The sequence below is a fragment of the Hippocampus guttulatus genome, chromosome 9, assembly GCF_054856545.1.
Source record: "Hippocampus guttulatus isolate MCC_2025c chromosome 9, RoL_Hgut_1.0, whole genome shotgun sequence".
NCBI classification, from domain to species: Eukaryota; Metazoa; Chordata; class Actinopteri; order Syngnathiformes; family Syngnathidae; genus Hippocampus; species Hippocampus guttulatus.
In genome coordinates this window covers 6,741,657-6,763,215 of record NC_141269.1, presented here as the reverse complement: position 1 = coordinate 6,763,215, position 21,559 = coordinate 6,741,657, and the positions used below count along the sequence as shown (strand labels likewise).

The 21,559-nt window shown below is 43.1% G+C and overlaps 1 protein-coding gene across 2 annotated transcripts; it reads left to right on the top strand.

Annotated features, from left to right (window-relative positions):
* The first annotated feature begins 1,831 nt into the window (after nucleotides 1-1,831).
* Nucleotides 1,832-21,296, top strand: usp53b (ubiquitin specific peptidase 53b). 2 transcript variants are annotated; one of them, XM_086121034.1, is made up of 17 exons: nucleotides 1,832-2,083; nucleotides 4,352-4,533; nucleotides 5,547-5,713; nucleotides 6,199-6,291; nucleotides 6,386-6,520; nucleotides 6,919-7,032; nucleotides 7,131-7,213; nucleotides 7,331-7,436; nucleotides 8,440-8,586; nucleotides 8,964-9,113; nucleotides 9,215-9,383; nucleotides 12,212-12,331; nucleotides 13,786-14,500; nucleotides 15,581-15,642; nucleotides 16,595-16,673; nucleotides 17,928-18,715; nucleotides 19,113-21,296. In XM_086121034.1, the coding sequence occupies exons 2-17, from the start codon at nucleotides 4,449-4,451 to the stop codon at nucleotides 19,187-19,189; spliced, it is 3,090 nt and encodes a 1,029-aa protein (XP_085977160.1). In that variant the 5' UTR covers nucleotides 1,832-2,083; nucleotides 4,352-4,448; the 3' UTR covers nucleotides 19,190-21,296. The 2 variants fall into 2 exon arrangements, with proteins under 2 accessions (XP_085977160.1, XP_085977159.1); XM_086121033.1 differs by lacking the exon at nucleotides 19,113-21,296 and having other exon boundaries at nucleotides 17,928-19,052.
* Nucleotides 21,297-21,559: the final 263 nt, after the last annotated feature.

Here is a 21,559-nt window from a genome sequence, read left to right as displayed (position 1 = left end):
GCGACTGTGCGTGCGTCACGTTTCTTTATAGCGCCGAGAGCGGACAGATGGAGGGACATTACAAAGTTGGCACAGGCTCGCCACCAGAGAGGACGTCCCCGACGAGCTGAGCGGCAATTAAACTAATAAGAGCACAGGAAGAAGGTTTTCTCTGTCCGTGGGGGACGAATGACGACGCTCTAAACAGACACACACGTTCCATTTTACTTTACTTTTACCATGGATTTATCGTACATTAGACTGATCCACTCTCGACAGACACTTCCTCCGACACACCTGATCCAAAGAGATCCGATACACATGTTCTGGACACACAAGCACACACAGTTCTGTGCAAGTGAATGCCAACTGCGCCGGAATAAAGCCAGACTGCTGATATGCACAATGCTCATGGGAAGGTTTTTGGATCTTTTTTTTTTTAAATTAAAAATAAACATGCAGTGGAACACCCCATAGGAAAAACAATTAGTTGGAAAAAGATCCATTCATCCATCCATTTTCTAAAGCATTTGTCCTCATTAGGGTCACTATGAGCTGGAATCTCTCTGTAGACGATTGTAGAGCAAATATACAGTCCCCTCCAGAAGTATTCGCACAGCAATTTGTGTTTTGTGTTGGAGAGTGAAGATATTTTGGGTTTCAGGTCAAAAGGTTTGAGACAAAAGTTCAAAATTCCAGGTTGCTTTTATTTCATTTCCAGTGGTTAGCGCGTCGACCTCACAGTGCAGAGGTCGTGGGTTCGATCCTGGCTCTGGCCTCCCTGTGTGGAGTTTGCAAGTTCTCCCCGTGCCTGCGTGGGCTTTCTCCGGGTACTCCAGTTTCCTCCCACATTCCAAAAACATGTATTTCTCGAATTTATTAATTAAATATGAGAATTTTAAATTTTGGTAGAGATTTTAGCAAGCATCATGGAAGTGTTTGATGTTTCATTTGCTTTGGCGGGCCATATAAAATGATGTGGCGGGCTAGATCTGGCCCCCGGGCCCTGATTTTGACACCTGTGCTATATAGTATGTATGATTCTACTTTGTAAATGTACAAATGAATGTTCAGACTGATTGGCTACTGGGTATCTTCAATTCTTGCTCCAAAGTCAAAGCAAGGGGGAAAAACTCTTGAAAAACCTGGAAGTCAATGAATCACTGTAAAATTTAAAAACTTTGAGCAGTCTTTTTTTCTTTTTTTTTTTTACCCCTATCCCCTGCAACAATCCGACGAGCCCGTGACCATTCCAAGGAGCCCTCCTCAAGCTCACCCCACACCCAAATTGAGAACAAGCAATATCGAAAACGGGATGGATGGCTTCAACAATAACAGTTATTTTATTCAATGTAGAGCGGATGCGAGATGTTTAACAGAGGGAGGGAAATGAGTCAAGCGTGCTATTTGACTTGCAATATTCTAAATATAGCATCACGTTACCTGGCATTTGAGCCTTCACAAAGCACAGGCATGTGGAGAGGGCTTAGTCCCCACACTGCTGCATGATTATGAAACGGGCGCAGTCATGTGATGTCTTCTCTCATCATCATCATGACAAGTTGCAAGTCTGACCTTCCTCCTCCTTCTACTCCTCCTGCTCCTACACACACACACACACGCACGCACGCACGCACACGAGATATTTTGCCGTGCCATGCAGGGGGGCTTGCGAGGAGGAGTGCGCACATAGCGGCAGTGCACTTGAGGCTACACTAGGGGCGGAGTTTGACCTCCCAAGTCTCCAAACATCACTAATCCGCGTCGGACACTCTGGCCACAAACCATCACTGGCCTCGTTTATCACTCACACACCGACGCGGGGAGGGGGGGGGGAATTTTAAGCGAAATTAAAGTGTCCCGGGCACCAAGCAGAGGGTTGAGACTGCAGCCCTGCGTGTCGGAGGGATTGCCAATGGTGCACTATGACAGATAGCGCTGCACGTATCTGCAGCAAGCGCCCGTCGTACTCCTAGCCCCGCGCTGGATTCACAGAATTTGGCGCAAAAAAAAAAAGGAAAGGAAAAAAAAGAAAAATAACCGATTGGATTCTTGCACCGGTATCCCACCTTGGAGGTCCTGCATTGCAATTTTGGTTTCAAAGGTAAGTCTGCACGTCTCTTGTTTTTGCTACGATGAGCTGCCGTGCAAGTTGCGGCACGTTTTTTTTTTTTTTTTTGGTGTGTGTTTGTTTTGCCATGCGGGCTGCACGCTCCTGCAAAGCTGGAGCTTGTTTTGAATGCACACATGAGCGGCGTGCATGTTTTCAACGCAAATGTATAGGGGGGAAGGCGAAGCAAGGTTGTTATGTCATACTTGTGTAAATATTGCCCCCCCCCCCCCCCCCCCATCTCCCTTTCCCTTTAACGACATCACATGGTGTCACAGAGTGCACAGTACAAAAACATGTGGGGGGCACTGGCGCTCAAGGGTGACTTTAATTATGGACCTACATAATGAACACAGTGATTATTCGCTTAATTGAGATGCGGGACCACTAATGAGTGGAATCGGCATGTTAATTATGGGTTCAATTTGCATGGCAAAGTTAAAATCGTGAGAATCACGTTTTTAGAATTTTGGTTTGCCCTGTTTACATTTTAAAATGAATTTTACGTTGATTTGAGATTTTGTAAAACTGATTTTATCTTGTATTTATTTTATTTTAAATGCGTATTCATTTTAGATGTTATCATTTGCGTTCTTCATTTAGATGTCTTTTTGTGATATTTTATTCATTCATTATATTTGAATTTATTCCACCACAGAGTGCCATAAGTCAAAAATACCATTTGGAATAGAACATTTCCTTATTATGATTGATTGGAGCTCCCCTTCGTCATCCCATCAAAGTGATAATTCATCGTGTCCGTAAAAGATTCATGTTCCAGCGCAAAGCTTATTGTAATTTTTAAAGGGGCTTTTCCTTACCACTGACTGACTGATTCTAGATGAATGATCTATTTAAAAATTTTCAGCTATGTTGAACAAAGTTGAAGGACTTAATTTAGACAAAAGTAGTACTGTGCTGCCAACTTGTGTCACCTAGAACTCAGTGAAAAAGTATTTGGCATAGTTTCCCCACCTTAATGTGTAAAACCATCATTGTCACTTGGAATTGGATTCAAGTCCAGACTTTGACCAGGCCACACTCCAAAAACTAAGCCATTTAGAAGTTGATTTGCTGGTTTGTTTTGGATTGCTGTGGATTGGATTGTGTTCTGCCTGTGTGCCAGAGGTCACGTTCTCCTTCAGAATTTGTAGAATTCATGATTCCAAAAACATCTGAAGGTCATCCAGGTCCTGGATGAACAAAGCAGCCCAAAACCATCACACTACCACCGCAATGATTAACTGTTGGCTTGATGATATTTTTCTGAAATGTTGTGTTTTATTTTCACCACAAGTCACAAGACAAATGCCTTCCAAAAAGTTCAAGAGTGGTTTTGGCCTCGGATCTCTGCTATGAATGCTATTTTGACCTTAACTGAGGCAAGAGAGGCCTCTAGTTCTTTAAATTGTTGTCCTGGTTTCCTTTGTGTTCTCCTTGTTGAGTCATCCCTGTGCTCTTGGGGTCATTTCTGTTGGCTGGGCGCTCCAGAGAAGGTTTACCCCTGTTGTCTGTTTTCTCCATTTGCGGATAATGGCTCTCACCCTGGTTCACTGGAGTCCTAAATCTTTCGGAATGGCTTCATTTGTACCCCATTCAAGACTGATAAATGCCATTTACTTTATTTATCAGCTGTTCTTGAATTTATAAACTTCATTTGTTGGAAAGGTTGAAGTGATTTCTTGTTGAGCATGTCATGTGATAGTCAGGCGTGGGCGTAGTTAGTAAAAATGAATGATCTTAAATATGAAAGCGGGAAACTATGCACCAAGGGGGCAAGTACTGTATCACTCTGTAGTCCATTAAAATCTTTTTGACTTACTTGCTCGTAGGTGTCAGTAGAGGAGTCCACCAAATGTCCTCTGCTTGTCCAACGGAATTGTTTTAGTTTGTCAGACATTTTTTTCTGGCACCATCCTTTGATTTCATCTAGCATATCTCTCTTAGGTCTTCCACGTTTGTTGCCACCTTCAGCTTTGTCCAATATCCTTGTTTTGATGAGTCCATGTTCTGGCATTCTGCAGATGTGACCAAAGAGATTCAGGGTTTTTTCTTTGCATAACAATCAGCACTATCTGCCGTCTTCCCTCTGTGCCATGCCTAATTGTTTAATGTTCTGTGAAACCATCTGACATTCAGTAAGAGTCTGAAGCATTTCATTTTGAAGACATGAGTTTGTTGAGGGTCCAGGTGTGGCTGGCAGACAGTAGTTAGTCCACTTCTGTCTTTGCCTTCGTATCTAATGGTTGCTATACCTTTCAGACTCATCGCCTTTCAATGTCTGGAGGCGCATGTATGAAGATGCCCTGTGGCTGAGGCAGAGAATGTTTTCAACCAAGCGCTCGGCAGGAGTGTGGTGATGAGATGGATGGAGCCAAAGACCAACCAGCTCCCACATCCCAGCATGTCCAACGGCAGCAAGTCCCCCCCGCAGTCGGCAGAAGGTAGAGGATGTGATAATTTACCTGGCATGTGTCCAATTCAGTCATTTGGATTAGTGATGTCATGAAATAAACTGTGTCCAACATGAATTAATATCCACTTCTGCTTATGGTGCCATACAGTGATGATGATAATAATAATAATAATCCTTCTTTGGTCAAAAATGCATGCAGCAGCCACATTGGTCCTCGGTCTTGAAGAAAAGAAGTTTCTATTCGGTTGCTCATTAATCAACATAATGAGGCAAAGAAGAAGTGGTGCTGTTGATTCAGTATTAACTGGTGTGTCACCTGAAAACCAACATGATGTCAACTATTGGTGTTCCATCCATTTTTCGGGTAATTGATAAAATAGTCCCCCCCCAAATATTGAAAAAATGTAAAATGAGTAAAATGCTATCAAGACACTGTTGATCCACTCTCAGATAGGGCAAGGGCATTCATTTTTTTCTTTAGTTTCCAAGTATTAATTACATTTCGAGTTTTCTAAATTCTATGAAATAGTGCCGATATGGTTGGGCTGTTAATTCAGTGTATTGTGCTGTAGTGGATATTAAAAAAAAAAAAAAAAAAAAAAACATTGGTCCCTAATCACTGGTCTGCAGTCCAGTATAGATCTTTGGGCCATTTGTTACATGGCAGCACAAATAAATCTGAGTTTAAAAAAAAAAAAAAAAAAAACTTTGTCGCTGTCCACATTTGGTGAACTTAATAAATAAGGGTCTGTTATTTTGACCAATTCTGAACCAATATAAAGTGTTGAAAATTGTTGAATGTCTCCAAAGATACAATATTTTAAAAAACAAAATTATACCCCCCGAGATCAAATGCTCTTATGGGGTCATGTATGGCCCATGTGCCGTAGGTTGGTGACTGCTGCTAAAAGCAGATATCTATAGCTACAGACCACAGGATACTAAAACAACCACGATTAATACAATTAAATCCCCATAACACTATTGCAACGTTTCTTACCTTTAAACGTCTTTCTAAGAGGTCTGCTTGTGTGTTTCCAGCTGCAGGCTCTAACTCCATGGCATGGGTGAAGATGTTTAAGAAGCCTGGAGGAGGAGGAGGCCTGAAGAAGTCTTACCAGCCGGGCAGCATGTTATCTCTGGCTCTCACCAAAGGCCTCCTGAACGAACCTGGGCAGAATAGCTGCTTCTTGAACAGTGCTGTTCAGGTGAACACTAATCATTTTTGTAATGTTTGAAAAGCTACAAATTAGCTAGTTTACTAGCTTTAGCTTAGCTGGTTTGAAGCTAGCTAGTTTGTCGGCTGTAGCTCATGAAGATACGTGCTAGCTAGCTGTTTATTTCTGAATTTGGCTCTTCTTTTCTTACTTTCATTCACCATAGGTACAAATAGCATGTTTTTTTTAAAATTTATTCATGACCTCAGTTAATGTGTCTCATTTTTAACATTAAAAACCCCTACCTTCATGCACAGCCCAATTGTACAGTCAGTAGCTGAATGTGAAGGCGCCATATTCAATATTGTACACTGGGCCAGTGATTGAAGTGTCTTTTTTTTTTTTTACTTTATTGCAAAAGATATACATTTTGTATATTTAAACGGTCAAGCATTTGAATTAAATCATTATTCAAGTGCAGGTTTTTTTTTCTATATTTAAGGGTTGTGTTTCTTAACTGTGTCCATGCTTCCCAGGTCCTTTGGCAGCTGGACATTTTCAGGAGAAGTCTGAGACACCTCTCAGGGCACTTTTGTCTGGGCGATTCCTGCATTTTCTGCGCATTGAAGGTTTGTCAGAGTTACTTTGTATTTTAAAGTGAATTTTTTTTTGTTGTTGTTTTTTTTAATGGCTCAATTTATTAATTTTTTTGTTTGGTTCCAGAGCATATTCTGCCAGTTCCAGCAGAGTCGTGAGCGTGTGCTGCCATCAGACAGCCTGCGTAATGCCCTCGCCGAAACCTTCAAAGACGAACAACGCTTCCAACTCGGCCTCATGGATGACGCTGCCGAGTGCTTCGTATGTTGACACTTACCTTAGGCTCCGATTCTAAAATCATATACTAAGACAGTTGGCAGGCGACCAACCACTTACAAGAAGTAGACTATATCCCATAACAACTCCTGTACTTTAAACTTACTTTCTCTCACTAAGTAAACTACACATAAATGATGATGACAGATAAAAAATAAACATTTTAACTATCTGTTAGTATTTAGATAAAATTTCCCTTTCTTGAGAAATCCCATCGACTATAATTGATAATGAAAAAGGACATAGAACAGAAAGAGCAAAGAAAGGACAGGAGAAGGTCAGTACGAACATCATAGAGAACACATACAAGAATTATGGAATTATGTTAATCTGTAACACTGCCAGCTAAATTCGACTCTGTTTGTGTTTATTTATCACCATAGGAGAATATCCTGGAGCGCATTCATCTGCACATTGTCTCAGACACGGCCACCGACTCTTGCAGCTCCAAATCCTGCATCACCCATCAGAAATTTGTCATGATGCTTTATGAGCAAGTATGCTGCCTATTCAACGTGCCCCCCTTTCCCCCACCCCTGCTCGGATTACTCTAAAATGTATCACTTAAAATGCATATGCATGTTTGCTGTTGCAGTTTGTGTGTCGCTGTTGCGGTGCGTCGTCGGACCCCCACCCTTTCACTGAGTTGGTACACTATGTTTCAACCACTGCTCTATGGTGGGGACTTGACTTTCTATAACCCATCACAGCCAACATCCCACACCTCAGTATAATCAAAATGTTAGCAATGATTGAAAGAACACGATTGTAATGTCCCTTTCTGCCTATGCACAGCCAACAGGTGGACCGCACAATGGCAAAGACCGAGCGTCTCAGGTCAGACATGTTTGGAGAATTGCTGCAGGCGGCAAACAACACGGGCGACCTGCGTAGCTGCCCTGTATGTCATTTACCGTCCTCATGATCATTTTACTCCCGTTTCTTTTGCAAACAAATGGCATCAATTACTTTGTGCAACAGCTTATTCACTTCCACACCTTCTTATCACATTTCACGGCATGATGAATGAGTGAACTTTTAAGAGCACATGCTGTTCTCTGTGCACTTGGAGGAAGGAAATCGTGCCAGACTGGTGTTAGGATATAAATAGCAGGAAGGGCTTAGCCTCTGTTTTCTGTCTCATCTGGATTTGTTACTGCTGCAGGTACGGTCTTGTGTTGTTTTAGTGGAGAAAAGGAGATGTTTTTCTTTTTTTTTCGCAGAAATTGCTATTATTGTGCTGTCGTGAGTGATAGATTTAGGTTTTGTTGTCATCTCTCTTGTTAAAAAGCTAAGATTTTCTAGCTTTGGACTAATAAAAGGAACACGAAGCTAGCTTGCCGCAACTATGGCCGCTGTGGTAAGCCAGGGTAATTATCTCCCACAAGTTTTCCAACTATGCCAAACACTACATAGTTTAGAGGTCGTACTTTATTATTATTTTCTTAATGCTTTAATTATATAACACAATTGAATGTCAAAGTTCAAACAGACTTTTGAGTGATGCCCGCTGACCTCCATTTTAAGGGGGATTTCAGGCAATACTTAAAAAAGGAGTTCTGTAGTATTCGTCCCATCCCTGTCCAATAGATATCAAAATCGTGGAAAATATTCCATGTTTTTATTTTTATTCGAAACACCGAAAAATGTGATTGTTGGTGCCTTTGATTGGAAAAAAAAAAAAAAATTTCATACAACATTACTGTGATGTTGAGCTCATTTTTGAGGAGGTATCCTGAAGATTTACCCCAGTGTTATGCGCAATTTTGTCCCTGAAATTTTAGCTAAATTCCGATTTGTACCACTGATTTTGCTGTTCGAATGTTGAGGTAACACCGTGTATCCTTTGTAGATTCTGAGGCTTTTTGAATTCCTCTCACACTTATTGTGACGATCTTTTTCAGAGAAATTGCGGTCAAAGCATCAAGATCCGTCGGGTGCTCATGAACTGTCCGGAGATTGTCACCATCGGATTCGTTTGGGACGCAGAGCAATCTGATCTGACGGACGATGTCATCCGCTCACTCGGCCCGCGCTTGAATTTGTGTGGTGTAAGTTATTACGAAGTATGCCAGCAAACCAAGTCTCCCTAATAGGAGTTGTTGAGTTGGTTATTCTGTTTGGTACACAGAGAAAGATGCTAGTGCACTGAGCATGATGAGCTTACAAATGTTAAAGAAGATCACAGTGGTTTTTCTCTTCTGTACTTGATAGAGATGCAAAACTGTTGATCTGAAATGAATTTCAAAAACATGAAAACACAATCCAAATAACAACCTACCACGATGTTGTCTAAAAGTGCGAAGTGAGTTTGAGTGCTTGTTTGTACTCTAGAAATGTGCCCTCCAATTGGCTGGCGACCAGTACATGGTGTACGCTGCCTCTTGCCCAAAGTGAGTTTTATGTAAATATGTTTCTCTTTGTTTAGCTTTTCAACCGTGTCACTGATGAAAACGCCAAGCGGAGCGAACTCCATCTCGTGGGAATGATTTGTTTCTCCAGCAAACACTATTCGGCCTTCGCCTATCACACCAAATCTTCCAAATGGATGTTTTTTGATGATGCCACTGTAAAAGAGGTGAAGGCCTGTGCTGCATTTTTTTTTTTTTTTTTTTTTTTAGCGATCCATCATCACTGAGTGAGTTAATTGCTCTTAAAGCCAAGTGTTCTTATTCCCAGATTGGCTCTAAATGGAAGGATGTGGCTTCTAAATGCATCAGGGGACATTTTCAGCCACTTCTTCTGTTTTACACTAATCCCGAGGGGACGCCTGTGTCTAACGAGGATGCACCAAGGCAGACCACCATGTGTCCTCGATACAAAGGTCACGTCAATGGTGAGACGACGGGTAAGGATGTTACTAGCACACTTTACAAATGATTGTCAAATTATTTTTGTGGAAATAACTCAGAACGTGGGTATATTGTCCTTTTCAACAAATCAATGCCTCCCCTCAAATAAATACCTCACGTATCAGAAAATAAACAGATAGAGTAGTAAGTGTCGTATTTTCACGAAAGCAGCACCGACCCAAGCATACAAAAAAGGCTCTCAGAAAATAGAATTGTGGAGATTTGCAAGTTCCCAACATTGTCAAAGTATCCATGAATGCACCATCTTAATTGCGTAGCAAGCTTGTGACTGTGATTTTACCCTCCCTGAGTGTGCTTTAAACTGTTTAACAACACCCCATTTGGAGTTTACTGCAAAACTGAATGAGCTCCGCCAAACGGCTAAAGTCAATGTAAAATCCCATTGACATGCTAGCAAGAAAATAGCATCGACTTCTGGGAGTGACAGTCCATCAAATAACGAATATTCACACACAAACGCCGGAGGGACATGTACACACAGGTCATATAACAATACTCAAAGGCACATACTGTATTCCTCTCAATCTGTGAAAAACAAGTTATAGTAATAGAGCTCCATTGTAACTTTCTTCTTGTGCTCTTCTTATCTCATTCTAAGTGTAGCGGTACTCCATGCATGCATGGTACCACGCTGCCCCTAAGAGGCCAATGTGGGCACAGTACCAACAGCCAGCATTGATCGTTTTTTTTGTGTGTGTGTACAGTGTATTTTTATTTTATTTTTGTTACTAATTTATTTTCTGGTATGTTTTTTTTCAAGTTCTATTTAAGTTTTCAAGGATTCAATGAATTTATATTGTTGTATTAACACACATTTCCACATGATATGGCAAAATCAGATAAAAATAAAATATAATGAGATAAGGGAGATGCTTATTCACAGTTCAAATGTGTATAAAGATGTAATCTAGCCAAGGAAGAGCTGCAGCGCAATGAAAATGCAAGAGGCTTGAATTTCACATAATATCTACAAGGACATTTTGTACTTGACAAAAAGAAGAGTGTCCTAAAATAAAGTGTTCAACGTGCACCGATGAATGCTCATAAGGCTATGATGGTCGATTTGAGTAATTGAGTTTTGGTAGTTGAATAAATGAATAATCGTAATTAATACGTAATTGAATTGAATACAACGTTATTGTCAAATAATAAATAACCATTTTTATTCATAGTGATTTCAATATCAATCAAAATAATTGTGATTCTTATTTTTTTTGCCCTCATAGCCAAGCCCCTGATGCATGCCGATGAATGAATGAATAAATGAAATTGAGATGTTGACAACAGTGGTCATACATTCGAATGAATTCAAGCCAAATAATGATTTGAAAGCATCAACAAAATCCTCATCACAATAAGAAAATGCTGATGGGACCTTAGAAATGGGGAGTTGTGGCTGTGCTCGGGATTTGGGTTAATGTGTGCTGGTTTGAACATGACATGAGGATGATGCCTCTGTTGCACGCAGATTACCACCCACGCCTTCCTGCCTAATCCCTGCTCCTGTGGCCCTGCAGCGTACTACTCATGCGCTCTCACTCTTCTTAGCCCGCTGCATGGACATTTCACATGTTTGGCCACGCTTTATTTCACCGCTCGTTTGTTTTGACGATGGAGCCCCGCCAGTTCCCATGGATTGTTTTGCTTTAGTGCGGCACCCGGGCGCTTTGACTGGCATGGGCCTGGAGTCCTGTTTTAGTGAGAGTATGTGTAAGTCAGAGGCTCTTTTTTTTCCAATATCATTTCCAGTATGTGCTGTGTACTGTCCAAAATAGGCTGATACAGTATTGACAATACAAATTGTTAGGTATACCTGCACAATTGAATGAATACAGAGCCGTATCAAATATTCCGCCTTTACAAAGATAATAATACTAAGTTTGTACTTCAACTATCAGAGGGGTATTGATTGAACATTGATACATTGTTGTGATTGTAGTTGGCATCATACTATCAAGCTAGGTGACAGGGGTAAAACATTAGCACTTGAGTGTTCAGTTTGTATAGTTGTTCATGCTGCAAAGGGGAGACAAAAAAACAAAACAACAAAACACCACAGGCACGTTGGGTAAAGTGTCAGTACATTTAGTCGAGTTAATGATGCTCTTGCATTTTTCACTCTGCTAATGAGGCTCCTGCATTATGCAATCATTCTGCACAGCACAAAGGAAGAAGGTGAGTGTGTTGTATTGTGTGCTGCTCTTATTTAGTAATGGAAGAAAAGATTTCAGGCTCATGTATGTGGCTCACTTGATCTATTTCCACGTGCACCAAATGCTCACTCGTGTCATCCTGCTCTATGCAGTGAAAACATTTTTGACATCAAAGAAATGTTTACTCGAGGTGTATTGCTATGCCAAAATCATAGCTCGATATGTACCTTGGATCTAAGTCATGGTTTGGTTCACAGTGCGTACTGTAATAAACAAATCATTATTTTATGTTTAGTTGAGTTTCAATATACATCTAAAAGCCTCTTTTTGAAGGAAATGTACGAAAAATATCCGCCAAACTGCTCTTGCTGTGAATTGAGTCGAGTCCGCCACCACCGTAACAGCAGTCGTTTCTCAAGTTTGCATTCGTAAGTCAAAGCGAAACGTCGGCCGATCAACGGCACCTCTTTATAAACCTTTTTTGGGGGGGAATGCCAAGTTACTAGCTTTGTTGGTAGTTTCACTAATATGTGCACGCAAACACACTAAGCAGGGTAACAAGAACATGCTTAGGGTCGAGTAACATTAATATCATTAAGTGAGCTGGTGAGCCGATCATTCATCTGACTTTTTATTTTTCCCCTCTTCAGTGAAAAATCCCCTCAGTCAAAACAGATTCCAGGAAGCTTTTATGGAGAATTTTCAGAGAGTCGGTGAAACTACAAAAAAGGACCGTGTGAACACGAGAATCGACGCCTCCCAAGCCAGAGGTACAGCATGGTTTGATTGGTTTGGTATGATGACAACATTCAAGGGCAGGCATGATGGAAATGTTGCATTTTAAATGCCGGTGTACAAACAGCTCAAAAGTAAAATTATTGTGAGCCGTCGATGTCGAAAAACATTTTTGCCTCTTTTGCGATATAATAGTTGAGCTGATTTAAATAATTCAGTGCAGCCCAACACCGGGTTTCTTCACCCATAACTTAGCAGATATACTAGACATCAAACCCAAAAGCTAAGCAGCACTGTTGTACCTGAATGAGGAATGAGGTCAATGAAAGAAAATTCAAAAACTCTTGTCATATTTTGGGAGAACGTGAATTGAACATAGTGTAGTTCTCCCTGATGAAGCTTTTTGTGAATCATTCTGGCAACTGTGAACGTTTTTTTTTTTTTTTGAACGACGGTTCAAAAAAATAAATAAATAAAATGACGAAAATAACTTGAGTCCCAGGTTTCATTAGACTTGCAGGAGAAAAGCCAAATAAACACACGGTCATCTCGCCTTCATATGTTCACCCAATTTGGCAACCCAAGCCACAGAGATCCGTGCGGCGACATGCGCCAACAAAATGCAAAGCATGATTGTCACGTAGCAAGGTTGTGGTGGACCCCAAAAAGCAGGCACGAGAGAGGAGCAGGTTGTACTTGATGAATTGTATTAAAACAGAGAAAACTAAATCCTAAACAAACAAAGTCCTGAAAACAAAACGAATCCAAAGTAGCAAAACAAAACCATGACAGTGGCAAAAAACTCACAGGAACAAAAACATGACAGCAGCAAGCAAAGAGCAACAAACAAACAAACAAACAAACAAACATGACAGTAGCCCGGAGCAAACAATGACCCGCCAATGAGTGCTCGGGCTGGGAGTCCTTTTAAAGCACTAATTACATAACGACCAACAGGTGTGCAGCTGCAGGGAGAGCCCTACAGTGCCACCTGTTGGTCCCAAACTGAATCATGACAATGATGGCAGCTTGGAGGAGAAAAAGAAAGCCCGTGGCGATTACCTCACTTGTGAAATCTGCATTGTTTAGTGACAAATAGTATGGTCAGCTACTGTTAGTTAGTCCTCGCTAGGCTCTGTATATTTCGCTCGGTGAATGAATCTTTGAGCTCCTTTCTGTAGCTTAAACAAAATAAATATTTTTTTATACATTTAATAATATTTTTTTTATGTTTTGCTCCAAATCTCAATCTTGTCAGGACATGAAGGCTCCTTTAGAAAACATAATGCAAAAAATAAATAAATAAAGCCCCTTTCATGCCGTCTATCTAACTGATGCATTAGAAGTGTTAAACAGTAGAGTAACCGGTACTGTACTTAATATTTTGACAAAAGCATTCCTGAGGGCTGTTTTAAATTCTGGGAAAATGGCATAACACTGTATGTCTCCAATGACAAAATAAAACAATGATCAGGAATTTGTTCTGCAGACATGACCCACACAAGATCCTCGTCTCCCCCTGAGAATGGACCAAGGGAGCAGAAGTGTAAAAGCTACGCCCGCAATGAGAAGTCAGCCAGCCATTCGGGCAGACCATGTCGGGAGGCACGTGGGCAGTTCCGACCCACACAAGCCGCAGGGCACGGCAGGAAAAGCCATCTCTCGCCCAGTCGTTCCGATCAGGACAGCCCCCAGGATCAGTGGGAAAACGGGGGGAGCGCTGGAAGTCGGAATAAGTGCAAGTCCACCTGGAGACCCGTTCGTGAGGTGCTAAACGTGGACACTGTACTCAACGAACTCGAGCAGCGTCGTCAACAGCAACACGACAGCCCTCGACGGGCCAAGACTGAACGGGCCCACGCCGAACAAAGTAGGGAGCGCGAGCGGGAGTACGCACGGACCACCAGGGAGGATCGCAAGCAGAAGTGTTTGATGACCATTTACGAGGATGAGCAGCGTCACGAGACGGAGAGCCACAGCTCCGTAGAGTCGGACAGCAGGGTCACCCAGCAGAGGGGTGGCGGCAGGTTGACGGGGGGCGCCAAGACGCTTCTGCGCAGTGACACCTGGACCATCCAGAGAACCGAGTCGGGGTACGAGAGCAGCGACCGCCTCAGCAGCGGATCCACCAATCCTGACTCGCCAGGCATCGACGGCTTTGTAGTCAAAGAGCAGAGGTGCACAACGGAAACCCAGTTCCAAAGGTAAGAAACACTCGGCCCCTGTGTTTGGAATCACTTCCTAGCCACTGTTTCAAAGCCATCCTAAAAACTACAAGGTTGCTCATCAGTGTGAGCCAAATGATCAACCAGCACATGCACGAGATGTTGCGACATTTGCCTTGACCCAGGCGTTGATGCGCTTTTTATCTTTAGGTTTGGCATTTAATCATTAATTGATTCAAATTAATATATATATAATATATTGATAGGCCCGGTAGTCGAGTGGTTAGCACGTCGACTTCACAGTGGAGAGGTACCGGGTGCAATTCCAGTTCCAGCCTCCCAATGTGGCGTTTGCATGTTCTCCCCGGGCCTGCGTGGGTTTTCTCTGGGTCTTTCCTCCCACATTCCAAAAACATGCATGACAGGCTGATTGAACACTCTAAATTGTCCCTAGGTGTGAGTGTGAGCGCGCATGGTTGTTCGTCTCTGTGTGCCCTGCGATTGGCTGGCAACCGGTTCAGGGTGTCCCCCGCCTACTGCCTGAAGACAGCTGGGATAGGCCCCAGCACCCCCCGCGACCCAAGTGAGGATCAAGCAGTTTGGAAAATGAATGAATGAATGAATGAATGAATATATTGACAGTGTTTCTGGTAGCCTGCCTAAAAGCTTTATGCCACACTTTTTCTATTGATTGGACTCACTGTTGTGTGTCTGCTCCTGCCTGTGAATTTTATTGTTTGAAGAAAGCAGTGTTATTTATATATCACACCGAAATCTTGTTTTTAGAACAGGAATTGATCTCAGCATAGGCCAAAAATAGCATCACTTTCTTCCCTTCGATGACAAAGATTCATTGTCACTCAAAAGCAGTTTTTAAAATTTGTGTTACTTAAAATGTAATGGACACACATCTACTGATATTAGCAGCCCATTTCCACAATACAGTCCTGACTAACAAGTCATTCATCATATTCTGAATGACATATCATAGTTTGGTGCAAAATCTCTCCTATTTTAAGACTATATTTTGAACTTTTGAGTATTTGGCCTCATGACACTCATTATTTGGTGCGTACCTATGCTGACAACTTCATTGTCAATTGTGATTTTTACTTTCAGCCAGCTTCAACCAAAGGCAGGTGATGCAAAATCCAGCGCAATGTCCTCACCGTCACACAATGGTATGTTCCAAGTATTTATTTTAAGGCCTCCTCATCGTTTCCTGGCACCATAAAATTTTTTAGTACCCATAAAGTGGAAATACGTTCACTTAGCAGTATTTGACTCCTGTCGTTTGAGGGATTTCTTGATAATCTGCAGAAGAACACAGTAGTGAAGTGATATCTTGCACTTCCAATGACAGTCAGTTTGTGTAAATGAAAATGCAGCGAATGCCAGAGGTTGGCATTTTATCTTGGACTGTCTTTCCCTAACCTCCTCACCCAGCAGCCTTTAATCTGATGATAATCCCACAGAGCTCATGCAGAAAGCACAGCTGGACACGGCCGCTGGCACCGTCACAAATATCTTTCCCGCTGCTGCGCGGTGACGCCGAGCAATAGCTTTTATCCTGGCAGGGACCTCTGCAGGGCAACAGCCAGGGAGGGGAAAAAAATAACACATCTATTTTTAAAAGGGCTTGGAATTCAGCATGCCACATGGCTGGTGCTGCTGACGTTCGCATCCAGCTGTGTGTGAGTGTAGTGAGACTCACACCTTGCTGATGCTGCCACCTTGTGTCTCTTCTGTCGTGTGCTATGATTGAGCATATCTATCTATCTATCTATCTATCTATCTATCTATCTATCTATCTATCTATCTATCTATCTATCTATCTATCTATCTATCTATCTATCTATCTATCTATCTATCTATCTATCTGTCTGTCTGTCTGTCTGTCTATCTAATCTATATATAGTTGGGAGGACACACTTCACTATCTAGCTCCCTAGCTAGCGAGTTAGCTATCTCTCTAGGTAGCTAATTACTGTATTTATCGATCTAGCTCCCCAGCTAGCTAGCTAGCTGTCTGTACAAATGTCAATTACACCCAGTTATATGAAGTTCGGCATTTAATCCTGTTAAAGTCCTTTGTACTTGTAAATATGATGCATTGCCTCTCCTCCATTGCAGGTAAACATCAGGCTAAACCTCAGGGAAAGAACCATGACCAGGTTTCACATTCACATCTTAAGTGCAGTCCAGGTTCAAGGTATTTTTATTAGCTAATTACAGCCTCATAAACGGCTTTGTTTAGATGGTTTATCATCCAGGTCATAGTAATAAATGAAGACTGAATTTGTCAAAGACCTTCTGTTATCCAAAGTATGTTAAAAATTTGTGCTGGAGAGTGTCCAAATTTGAGCCTTCGTTGACACGACTATAAGATAAGATAAGATATCCTTTATTTGTCCCACACTGGGGAAATTTACAGCCTCCAGCAGCAAGAATGTAGGCAGAAAGAAGAAGAAGAAAAAAACAAACAAACACCGTTCAATTAAGTGCAATATAAATACAAAATGGATAAATCGCAGTGCTATTTACAGTTGTTTTCCACATCATTTAATTATTATTAATATTATTGTTGCTATTTTTTATTCAGCAGCCTGACAGCAGTTGGTAGGAACGGTATCTCTCCTTCTTGCAGCGCGGGTGTAACAGTCTCTGGTTGAAGGAGCTACCTAGTGCTGTCAGGGCGGGCTGGAGAGGGTGGGAGGGACTGTCCATCATAGCTTTTAGCTTAGTTAGCATCCTTCTGTTGCCCACCTCCTCCAGAGTGTCAAGGGAGCAGCCCAGGACAGAACTGGCCTTCCTGACCAGTCGCTCCAGTCTCTTTCTGTCACGGGCTGAGATGCTGCCTGACCAGCAGACAATGCCATAATGGATGGCCGAGGCCACCACCGAGTTATAGAAAGTCTTAAGGAGCGACCCCTGAACCCCAAAAGACCTCAGTTTCCTGAGTAGGAAGAGTCGGCTCTGTCCTTTCCTAATCAGGGTGTCCGTGTTTGTAGACCAGTCCAGTTTGTTGTTCAGAAGAACACCTAGGTACTTGTAGGAGGTCACCCTCTCTATGTCCATACCCTGGATGTTCATATAACTACCTGTAAATACTATATATATATTTTCTTCGGCTCATGGAAGTTTTCCCATAGGCTACTAATGATTATGTTGTTACATCACTTGCAAAAAATGTATGAAAACACTGTATGGGGCATGCCAGGCCAGTAGTTGCCAATTTTGTTTGGTGGCGTGATGTTACATGTTTTGGATTAAAAAATAATTGCCTTTGCTCAAATGCCAGGTTTTCATATAAAATAGCGAGACCATGATACTGTATATGCACCATGAAATGCAATTTCTCTAACCAGAGAATTGAAAAAGGACCGAGTTGTCTTTGTGGATTCTCACGTCACGACATTCTCTCTTAATTGGTACAATGATGTCATTGTTTTTGACTGTTGTGCAGGCGCAAATCTAAGTACACGTCCAGTACTTGCAGAAAACCTTGCGAGCGGGAGTGCGTGGCCGCGGATAACAGGCAGAGTGAGCAGCAGGAGCTGACAAGCGGTCGAGGCCATGCGGGGGAGTGCGCGGCCTCGAGGCATGTCACCAAGACCAGCAGCTCAGAGTGGAACAGCTCAGACGACCTCGCCCTCTCCGAGCCCGAGGACAGAGACTCTTATCGCTCCAGCGATGCTGCCGCCTCCGACCCACAGTGTCCTCACGCCCCCCTGGCGTACCGCTACCCCGCCGGCAATGCCGCCGCTGAGCCTCAGCGCCAGCTCGACACCTCGGGTTCAGCCTCGCCTCACCTTCGACCCGGCCAGCGACTCTCCCCTCATCAGAGCGAAACGAGCGACGCCGTGTTCCGCCCCAGGATGCTCGAAGAACACTTCCAGGCCAGCCCTCGCCACAGGAAGCCCGACATCTCCGGCTTGCGGACCTTCTCGGACGCCAGTTCCAAGTCGGGCTCGGACCCAGAGAGGAGCACGCCGTCGTCATGCGAGAGCGACGACAGACTGGCGGCGGGTTACCGAGCGGAGCAGGCGCCCCACACTCAGGAGGTTTCTCTCACCACATACTTCAACGTGGACAATTGCATGACAGAAACATACCGTCTCAAGTACCACAACCAGCGGCCTCTGCTGCTGTCGGCCAGCGTGCCGCGAGCCGTGGGCCCATCTGAGCGCAGGGACGCCTCGCACACCCTCCCTACTGACACGCAAGATGTGTCGAAAGCCAAACCTGAATCAAGTAAGTTCTTTCTGACACTCACATTATACAGTGGTACCTTGAAGTTCTCCCACAATCCGTTCTGTCATTTTGGATGTCTGAACTTCCATTACAATGCTTTTCAAAAGAAAATCTTCGACAGCATTTGTCCCCGTTAGGGTCGCGGGGGAGCTGGAGCCTATCCCAGCTGACTTTTTGGGCAAGAGGCAGGGTAGACGCTGGGCTGGCCAATCACAGGTCCTTTCTTGACAAACAACCATTCACATTCACATTGACGCCTAAGGAAAATTTAAAGCAGGGAGGGGCAACTAGAGACCGAATTATAAAACTTTTGGTGCTTTGGAACTTCAAGGTACAGTGTCACTATAGTTCTCCAATGGCTGTGATTATTTACATGCCTTCATTCATTTGTTGCCAGGCAATACAAGCAATAATCCCACCGCGAAATGGAACCCAGTAAGCGCCAAAGGTCTGGATGAACGAGGCTTTTTATGAGTCTACCTTTTTTTTTCCTTTTTCTTTTTTTACATGCATCAACTGTGCAGTCATATGAGATTGAAAATGAATGCCAAAGAGTTTACAGAGGTTTGAAATAGACTATGTGGACAAAAGTGTTGGCACACCATGTCGATAACATCTGCGGGGAGTGAAAATGTGCTGCTATAAGGCATCGGAGGGTGTCAGAATGTTTGTTGGACCTGGCTACAATTATTGTCCTAAATGTTGTTGATCTCAAATTCACACTCACCCAAGCATGCCTTTCTGGTTCTTGCCTTTCCATAATATCGGTTCCCTCCAAACCTAGAATTGTCCAAAATGTCTTCTTTAAGGAAGGGTACACACCAACAAGGTCATCAGAGGCAGGAAACCAACACTTTTTTTCGTTGATATGTGCGTAGACTCAAACATCCAAAACTTTAAAACATCACTCGAGACGTAAAAATCGGTATCGTGTGTGTAACTCAATTCAGATGAATTATGATTCAAAAAGAGAACAACAACCCCCGATTGTTTAATTCATCCATCGTGAGGTGTGTCCAAATCATTTTTGTCCATTCCAGAGTGAAATTTCCATCCTGAGTGGAATTTATGGCTGCAAGCATATCATCATAAGTGTAGCCTTGTTTCAAGATGAAAGATGTTATTGTTTCACGCATTATTAACGCTCTCTTTTGCACACACACGCACTCGTCTTCCACAAGTTCTGGACAGTTTTGCACTGACTCCTATTTTAGACACGTTATGCATAATTTGATATACAAAATTTGTGTTGTAATAGCCCGCAGAAGTGGATCAGAACACTGCTGGTCCATTTCGATACGAACTCGTTATACAATTGTCTTGACACGGCAGCATGATGTCATGTGTTCCCACCGAAGGGGCTTACATCAGCACCGCTGAAGGCAGTTATCTTACATATTGAATGAATACTACACTGTGAAGGCACCCCGGCATGTTCAACGTTATCAGTTTTTATGACGACGCCTTCATACACGATCAGAATGGACTGTGATTTAAGTGTTGATCTGTGATTATCCCATAAAAATAGAAAGTTTAACATTCCGAAATTAGCCATTTTATGAGGGATAGCGCGATTAACAGGAGGATAATAGCAAATATGACCATCAGTTCTAAAGGAGACTTAAAATAAGTGAGACAATGGCTTGTAAGACAGCCTACTAGAACATCTGAACTTCATTTGGGGTTAACCAGAGGCACTTGAAATGATTTTTTTTTTCAATTGAATTGTATAGGTTCTAGGTCACATTATGGTGGGGGGAAAAAGTCTTGAAATCATTTATCTTGGTCTCATTTTGTTTAAGTCGCAAAAGCCTCGAACAGGGGTGTAGACCTTTTGTATTCACTGTATATGTACTTTATGCTCACATTCAGGCCAAAATGTTTGGATAGGTGCATATTATGCTTGAAAAGAAACTTTTTAAGGTGAAGAAATGGCCGATTGCTCAACGGCCAAGCCGGTGACCTGATATAAACCCAATTGAGGATGTTTTTTTTTTTTTTTTTTACTTGACACAAGTCAAGACAGCAAGAGCCATAAATGCAGTCAAATGCTGCTTACGTTCACAATGATAGCACTTTCCATCCATCCATCCATCTTCTACCGCTTATCCGGGGCCGGGTCGCGGGGGCAACAGCTTTAGCAGGGAAGCCCAGACTTCCCTCTCCCTAGCTACTTCTTCCAGCTCTCCCCGGGGGATCCCGAGGCGTTCCCAGGCCAGCTGGGTGACATAGTCACTCCAGCGTGTCCTGGGTCTTCCTCGGGGTCTCCTCCCGGTGGGACATGCCCGGAACACCTCACCAGGGAGGCGTTCAGGAGGCATCCGAATCAGATGCCCAAGCCACCTCATCTGGCTCCTCTCGATGTGGAGGAGAAGCGGCTCGACTCTGAGCCCCTCCCGGATGACCGAGCTTCTCACCTTATCTCTAAGGGAGAGCCCGGACACCCTGCGGAGAAAACTCATTTCGGCCGCTTGTATCCGGGATCTCGTTCTTTCGGTCACGACCCATAGCTCGTGACCATAGATGAGGGTTGGAACGTAGATCGACCGGTAAATTGAGAGCTTCGCCCTTTGGCTCAGCTCCTTCTTCACCACGACAGACCGATACAACGTCCGCATCACAGCAGACGCTGCACCGATCCGCCTGTCGATCTCTCGCTCCCTCCTGCCCTCACTCGTGAACAAGACCCCAAGATACTTAAACTCCTCCACTTGGGGCAAGATCTCTCCCCCGACCCGGAGGGGGCACTCCACCCTTTTCCGACTGAGGACCATGGTTTCAGATTTGGAGGTGCTGATTTTCATCCCAACCGCTTCACACTCAGCTGCGAAACGCTCCAGTGAG